Below are 7,641 nucleotides of genomic sequence, written 5' to 3' on the forward strand. Positions count from 1 at the left end.
TTCAGCAGCTCAACATTATCATCAGGGGCCCAGGTTTTGTCTGCCTCTTGCCTTATTTAGCATCTGCATCATCCTGAAGCTGATATCCCTGGTACCACAGGATAGCTGTTAGCTACTGAGGCAATATACCAGAAGAGCAATCATTGCCTACAGCACAATTGTGCCCAGAGCACAAATTCCCAGGATTGAAGAGGACAGTAAAATATTATCAGGTTCTTGAGTGTAAGTTTGGTGGTATAACAAAATCTGAATGGAGTGAATAAAGGAAGAAAGAGGAAGGAAGTCTAAGGAGGGAAGGATACTAATAATAAAAAAGAAATTTTAAAGATGTCAATGACACTAAATGTTCTTTTATTTCTCTTTATAAATTAAGAGGACTATAAGAAATTTAAAATAAACTTTGTCTTAGACACTCTTTAATTCCTTTGTAATCCTTGAAATTCACCCGATTTGGAGGAAAAATTCAGATGGTGTCTATTATTGGTTGCAGACGGTGCCTATTATTGGCAAACTTTTACACCACTTTGTGACAATAAGGAGTTGAATGTCCTAAGAGCAGGAGAGGAAGAAATGTGAACTAACTTTTGCGACTACTTCTAGGAATCTATCCTAAGAAACAAATTCTAAACGTGGAAAAAATGTTATACATGAACTATTCGCTCAAATAATATTTATAATAAAGAATAAATGGAAAATCATCAAGAAAAAAATCAAACAACCCCATTAAAAAGTGGGCAAAGGATATGAACAGAAACTTTTCAAAAGAAGACAGACTAATGGCCAAAAAACATATTAAAAAATATTCAACATCTCTAATCATCAGGGAAATGCAAATCAAAACCACAATGAGATATCTCCAGTGAGAATGGCTTTTATCAAAAAGTCCCAAGGCCAGCACGGTGGCTCACGCCTGTAATCCTAGCTCTCTGTGAGGCCGAGGCGGGAGGATTGTTTGAGCTCAGGAGTTTGAGACCAGCCTGAGCAAGAGTGAGACCTCGTCTCTACTAAAAATAGAAAGAAATCATATGGACAGCTAAAAATATATATAGAAAAATTAGCCGGGCATGGTGGCACATGCCTGTAGTGCCAGCTACTCGGGAGGCTGAGACAAAAGGATTTTTTAAGCCCAGGAATTTGAGGTTGCTGTGAGCTAGGCTGACGCCGCAGCACTCTAGCCTGGGCAACAGAGCGAGACTCTGTCTCAAAAAAAAAAAAAAAAAAAGTCCCAGAACAACAAATGTTGGCATGGATGCAGAGAGATAGGAACATTCATACATTGCTGGTGGGACTGCAAACTAGTACAACCTCTGTGGAAAGTAATAGGGAGATATCTCAAAGAGCTACAAGTAGAACTACCATTTGACCCAGCAATCCCATTACTGGGCATCTACCCAAAGGAGCAAAAGACATTCTATAAAAAAGACATCTGCACTTGAATGTTTATAGCAGCACAATTCACAATTGCAAAGATGTGGAAACAATCCAAGTACCCATCAATACATGAGTGGATTAATAAAATGTGGTATATGTATACCATGGAGTACTACTCAGCCACAAAAAACAATGGTGATCTAACACCTCTTGTATTATCCTGGATGGAGCTGGAGCCCATTAAACTAAGTGAAGTATCACAAGAATGAAAAAACAAGCATCACATGTACTCACCATCAAATTGGTATTAATTGATCAACACTTATGTGCACATACGGTAGTAACATTCATGGGGTGTTGGGAGGAGGGGATGAATATATTCACACCTAATGGGTGCAATGCGCACTCTCTGGGGGATGGACATGCTTGTAGATCTGACTCAGGCAGGGCAAAGGCAATATATGTAACCTAAATGTTTGTACCCCCATGATATTCTGAAATAAAAAAAAGAATAAATGGAAATTGCCAATTTCCTAATAGTAAAGAAATTACTATGGATACAATACTTCCTTAATTTTGCCTGTCGCTCATGGAAGAATTTTTAAATTGTGTCAAAATATATATAACACAAAATTTACCATATAACCATTTCTTTTTAAATTCTGCTACATTAAGGAAGGACATAACCATTTTCAATGTACAATTCAGTGGCATAAAGTACATTCACGTTATTGTGCAACCATCAGTACTATCCATTTCCAGAACTTTTTCATCCCAAACATGAAACTCTGCACCCATTAAACACCTCTCCATTCCTACCTCCCCCCAACCCCTGGTAATGACCATCCTACTTTCTGTCTCTACTAAGCTGACTATTCTAGTTACTTCAAATAAATGGAATCATACAACATTTGTTCTTCTCTGTCTGACTTATTTTACTAAGCATGTATTCAAGGTTCATCCAGGTTGTGGCATGTGTCAGAATTTCACTCCTTCTTAAGGCTTAATCCCTTATATATTCTGGATATTAATCCTTTACCAAATATATGATTTGCAAATATATTCTCTCATTCTATAGGTTGCCTTTTCACTTTGTTGATCATGTCCTTTGATGCACAAAAGTTTTTAATTTTGATGAAGTCCAATGTATCTATTTTTTTCTTTTATTGCCTGTGCTTTTGGTGTCATATCCAAGAAATTATTGCTAATCCAATGTCATGAAGCTTTCCTCTATGTCTTCTTCTAAGAGTTTTATAGTTTTAGCTCTAAAAGTTAGGTCTTTGATCTACTTTGGTTTAATTTTTGTATATAGTGTAAGGCAAAGGATCCACTTCATTTTTTTGCATGTGGATATCTAGTTTTCCTAGCACTATTTATTAAAAAGACTATTCTTCCCCCATTGAATGGTCTTAGTACCCTTGTTACAAATATATTTAACAATATAATTGAGGGGTTTTTTTTTCTGAACTCTATTTTATTTCATTGGTCTATTAAGTCTGTCCTTATGACAATACCGCATTGTTTTGATTGCTATAGCTTTGTAGTAAGTTTTGGAATCAGGAAGTGTGAGTCCTCTAACTTTGTTCTTTTCAAGACTATTTTGTTTATTCAAGGTCCCTTGAGATTCCATATTAATTTTGGGATGGATTTTTTTCTTTCTACATAAGAAAATCAGTGGGATTTTGACAGGACTTGCATTAAATCTGTAGATTGTTTTGAGTAGTACTAACATTTTAACAATCCACGAACACAGGATATTGTGATGTCTTATTTATCATGTCTTCGTTAATATTTTCAGCAATATTTTGTAGTTTTCAGTACGATATATTTGGGTTTTTTAAAAACTTAAGATACGGTATTTTCCATACCCTTAAATAAATTCTTTGAGCACATGATTTTTGGTAGCTGCCTAGCATCTCATCAAGCAGATGTTCCATAATTTATTTAATTAGTACTTTATTTTGACATTTTATTTGTATCTAATTTTCTATATTATAAACAGTGTTTTGATAAAGTACCACCATGCATAATCTTTCTATGTACCTTTAATTATTTCCTTTGGACAAATTCCTTGAGATGGAAATATTAGATCAAAGAGGTGAAAATTAGAAGTTTTTAAATATACACCAACAGTGCTTGTTTTTATATGAGACTATGGTTTAAAAATTTTTTCTCCTTTCTACTGTTTTAGTTTCCCAATTTTCCATAAATGTTATAATTTTTAAAAGAAAAAGATGTCAATGAGGCTTATTAAACTTTCATGGAGCACATCAAATTTGTTCAGGGAAAACTACAGTGTGTCCCAACAGTCTCCATACAAAGGAAAAATTTTGTAAAATTTTGTAATGAATATTTTATAAATAAAGGTACATTTAGCTACAATGTCCCCTTTTCCCTACGTATGGTGAGTTTGGGGACACCCTGTACTTTTTTTAGTATTAGACTTAGGTAGTAAGAATCCAGACTAAGGAATGAGATAGGATAGGCTGTACCAAGGTTGTTCTAAAGCAGTGGTTCTCAACTGGGGGTGGGGGCAGATTTGCTTCCTAGGGGACATTTGGCAGTGTTTGCAGACATTTTTGGTTATCACACTGGAGAGTGATGCTACTGGCCCCCAACTAGTAGAGGCCAGGCTGCTGCTATACATCCTGCAATGCACAGGACAGGCCCCCCACAACAGAGAATTTTTTAGGCCAAAATATCAAAATAGTGCTGAGGTTGGGAAACCAGGAGTTGCTGGGGATCTTGTGGAAAAGAAGGGTGACTTCAGCCCCTGGAGTCAGAGCCTTAACTAGAGAGCCACCAGGTTTTTGCCCCAGGGTGAAGAAGGCAGAATCTTTGCAAGATTGTGGGATTTAAAATGTGTTATAGTTGCATGTCAACGTGGATTTGTCAGCAACTAGAACCAACTAAATTTAGCCCTCAGTTAGCAAAAGTGTTAATTGAATAAAAAGTTACCAGTGTAATAACCACCAGTGGGTCACTTCATGAATCCCAAAGCTGAGCGTTTCATTGCCTGTGCTGTAAGAGGCACACTGCTTTGGCCTGGGAGATGTCCTTGGTCGCCCAGGCTACCGGAGCAGACCTGATCCCCTGCTTGCCAGCACATGGGATCATAGAGAGGTTCTCTTAGGCAGAGGAAAGCCCCATTCTACTTTAAACGCACCTTGGAGAAGCCAGGTTCACCATCCCCATATTTCACATTTTCATGTCAAGAAAACGCTGTCTAATTTAAACGCCTCACGCTGTAGTCCATTCTGACCTCAGACTTGGTCACTACCCTGTGTTGTTACTCAAATGGAAATTTTAAAAATTAAAAAAAAATAATTACAATTATAACTCGTTAAGCATTTGCTCAATTCCAATTTCCCAAATAGGCTTCATTTAAAGGCCCGAGTGGCACTAAGTGACATGACAATTTTAACTAGATCATCAATTCGAAAGCTCTGGAGAGCCTAAGAGAAAACATACAATAAATCCCCCACCACCACCCCGACAGTCATTATATAGAACAGAAAGAGAGAAAATGCCCCTGCTCCCCCCCGCGGGCCCCTTTTGTGTTGTTCCTGCCAACGCAGCAGCCACCCCGCTATATAGACCCGCTGCGCCGCCGGCCCCACACGCTCTTCTCTGCCGTCCGCCCGACCAGCCATGGGGAAGGTGAGCCGGGCGAGCGCCCAGGGCCCCGGGAGGGTCTCTGCCACTCGGGCTCCGGAGACCGGGGCAGGCCCTTGAACCCTCGCCTTGCCTTGCCTTGCAGATCACCTTCTACGAGGACCGGGGCTTCCAGGGCCGCCACTACGAATGCAGCAGCGACCACCCCAACCTGCAGCCCTACTTGAGCCGCTGCAACTCGGTGCGCGTGGACAGCGGCTGCTGGATGCTCTATGAGCAGCCCAACTACGCGGGCAGCCAGTACTTCCTGCGGCGCGGCGACTACCCCGACTACCAGCAGTGGATGGGCCTCAGCGACTCGGTCCGCTCCTGCCGCCTCATCCCCCCTGTGAGTCCGGGCCGCCTGGTCCCTTCTGTGCCCTTGAGTCACATCAGTGACCCAGATGTATGGTTCGCCCTATGGGTTAGGGGATGGGGTGGTAGCCTTCTTTTTTCTGGCTCTAACTATATTCTCTTTTCCTTTATTAACATCTGTAAGGTTTCCTTCCACTGAAAAAGCAGGTGATGCTGTGCTTGTAATTGGATATTTTATTGTACTTTGCTAAAATCACATTCACCTCTAGTGGGAATAAGGTGCATAGCATTAGTTCAGAGCGCCTATGCCACACGTGATGAATGAGCAACAGGTAGACTCCTTACTACCAGGTAGCCTGAGGCCGGTTACTTGGCTATTTCTTACTCTCTTCATCTACAAAATAGGCCTGATCAGAGTAGCTCATTTCCAGGGCTGCAGTGAGGACAAAAGGAGGTACCTGTCGGCGCAAGGCACACACACACACACACACACACACACACACACATTAACCATTATTATGCACAACAAGGATCTTTCAGTCCTGCCTTCTGATTAGGCAAAACAAGTAACCAACAATGAGATTCCAGTAGCTCCTGAAAAGCCCACTGTTACCCAAATGAAGCCCCAGCAGCCTGGAATTCCATGCTTAGGGTATGTTTGTGAAGTTTGAAACCCCCTGGGAAGGTTTAATAGCTTCATAGGACCCAGTTGGCATTAGGAGCCTGAAAATGTGGGTTTCCACTTTCAAGTCCTACTCTTCCAATTACAGACTGTGAGCGCCCATCTTTAGTTTTCTCATAAAAGAGGAAAAGGCTCATAATGGTTGTTTTATGTGTGCCAGGCTGTTGGGAAGATCAAACAAGGCAACAACATGTGAGTCCTTTGCAAACCATGGAATGCTGACCATATGAAAGATGCCCTATTAGCAGTCGTTTATGCCTCAAAATGAATTGCTTATGAGAATCTTTCCTACAGAAGGTTTTAAGGGTGGAAGAAGAAAACCATTGAGACAACAGGAAGGAACAAGCAGATGAAGGACGAACAAGTGCTCAAGACAAGAGAGACAGGATTTGCTCAGGAAAAAGAGCCTAACTTTGCATTTTTTAAAGGGTTTACACTCTTGATCCTGTGCAGGCCTCCTTCATGATCTTGAACTTCCATTTTTGGTTTTTACCTAAAACTGATTTGCAGGAGCATATGTTAGAGCTCAGAACTTAAACCTGATCTTTGTGATGGCTCTTGCATTTCAGCATTTTAGAGCAGCAGAGCTTAAAGCAGAAAGCCAAGGATTAAGGCATTGCCTGGGCTGGACTTTCTTCCTGAATTGCCACCCAGCTGTGCCTCACTTCGTGAAAAGCAATTGAACTTCCTCTCTTTTAAGCTTCTTCTAATGCTATTGAGATTTAAAACAATACCTTTTCCCAGGGATTTGTCTTTTTATTTTAAAATCTAATTATTTTGGATGTCAGCCAAGGAAAGCCCCAGACCTCCACAAACCTATGAAAGAGAAAACAAAACAAATACATCAAAATTGTTAACTTAAAAGGATACTGAGCAGTGTGTATGTTTCATGTAGATTGCACTACCAGAAAACACTAGGGAGCATCATTCATATCAAATGAATGGTGAATGGCGCCCTCCTGAGTTTCACAGTGTACAACCTGCTCAACTATATAGTGTTCTCAGCCTCTGGTGTTTGCAGTCTCTTCCTTTTAATTTGGTCACCTTTGACATAGAAAAGGTAAAGAAATGCCCATTCCCCAGGTTGCTGCTAAAATAAGGTCAGGTTTTCTGACTTCTCATGTGCTGTTGCTGAATCCTCAGGCCAGTTCCCACAGGATCAGGATCTACGAGCGAGAGGACCACAGGGGCCAGATGGTGGAGACCACCGAGGACTGCTCCTCTCTCCACGACCGCTTCCGCCTCAGTGAGATCCACTCCTTCAACGTGCTGGAGGGCTCCTGGATCCTCTACGAGCTGCCCAACTACCGCGGGCGCCAGTACCTGCTGAGGCCGGGGGACTACAGGCGGCACCACGACTGGGGGGCCATGGATGCCAGAGTGGGGTCTCTGAGGAGAGCTGTGGATTTCTACTGAAATATTTTTACTCTATTCTTTTCTCCATCTGGAAGCTAATAAAATATTTCCTGTGTGTTTCATGCAGTAATGTAGTTCTCTGTTCCTTTCAGCCTCCTTGGAAGGGCTCAGCAAAAATAAAGCTAGGAATAACGTGAATTTTCTTACATGTATCAGTGGAAAGGGTGGTGTGAGGCAGAAGCTAAGAGCTCAGCACCTACAGT

General features: G+C 41.2%; 1 protein-coding gene across 1 annotated transcript; it reads left to right on the forward strand.

The window, feature by feature from the left end:
* The first annotated feature begins 5,022 nt into the window (after positions 1 to 5,022).
* Positions 5,023 to 7,438, forward strand: LOC138383079 (gamma-crystallin F). The gene is made up of 3 exons (XM_069467827.1): positions 5,023 to 5,031; positions 5,132 to 5,374; positions 7,166 to 7,438. The coding sequence occupies exons 1-3, from the start codon at positions 5,023 to 5,025 to the stop codon at positions 7,436 to 7,438; spliced, it is 525 nt and encodes a 174-aa protein (XP_069323928.1).
* The last annotated feature ends 203 nt before the right edge of the window (positions 7,439 to 7,641 follow it).

This window comes from Eulemur rufifrons, chromosome 1, assembly GCF_041146395.1.
Source record: "Eulemur rufifrons isolate Redbay chromosome 1, OSU_ERuf_1, whole genome shotgun sequence".
Taxonomy (NCBI): Eukaryota; Metazoa; Chordata; class Mammalia; order Primates; family Lemuridae; genus Eulemur; species Eulemur rufifrons.

Coding starts and splice junctions, on each gene's coding strand:
- LOC138383079 (XM_069467827.1), top strand. Junction 5,375..7,165: donor CCTGCCGCCTCATCCCCCCT/GTGAGTCCGGGC, acceptor CTGAATCCTCAG/GCCAGTTCCCACAGGATCAG.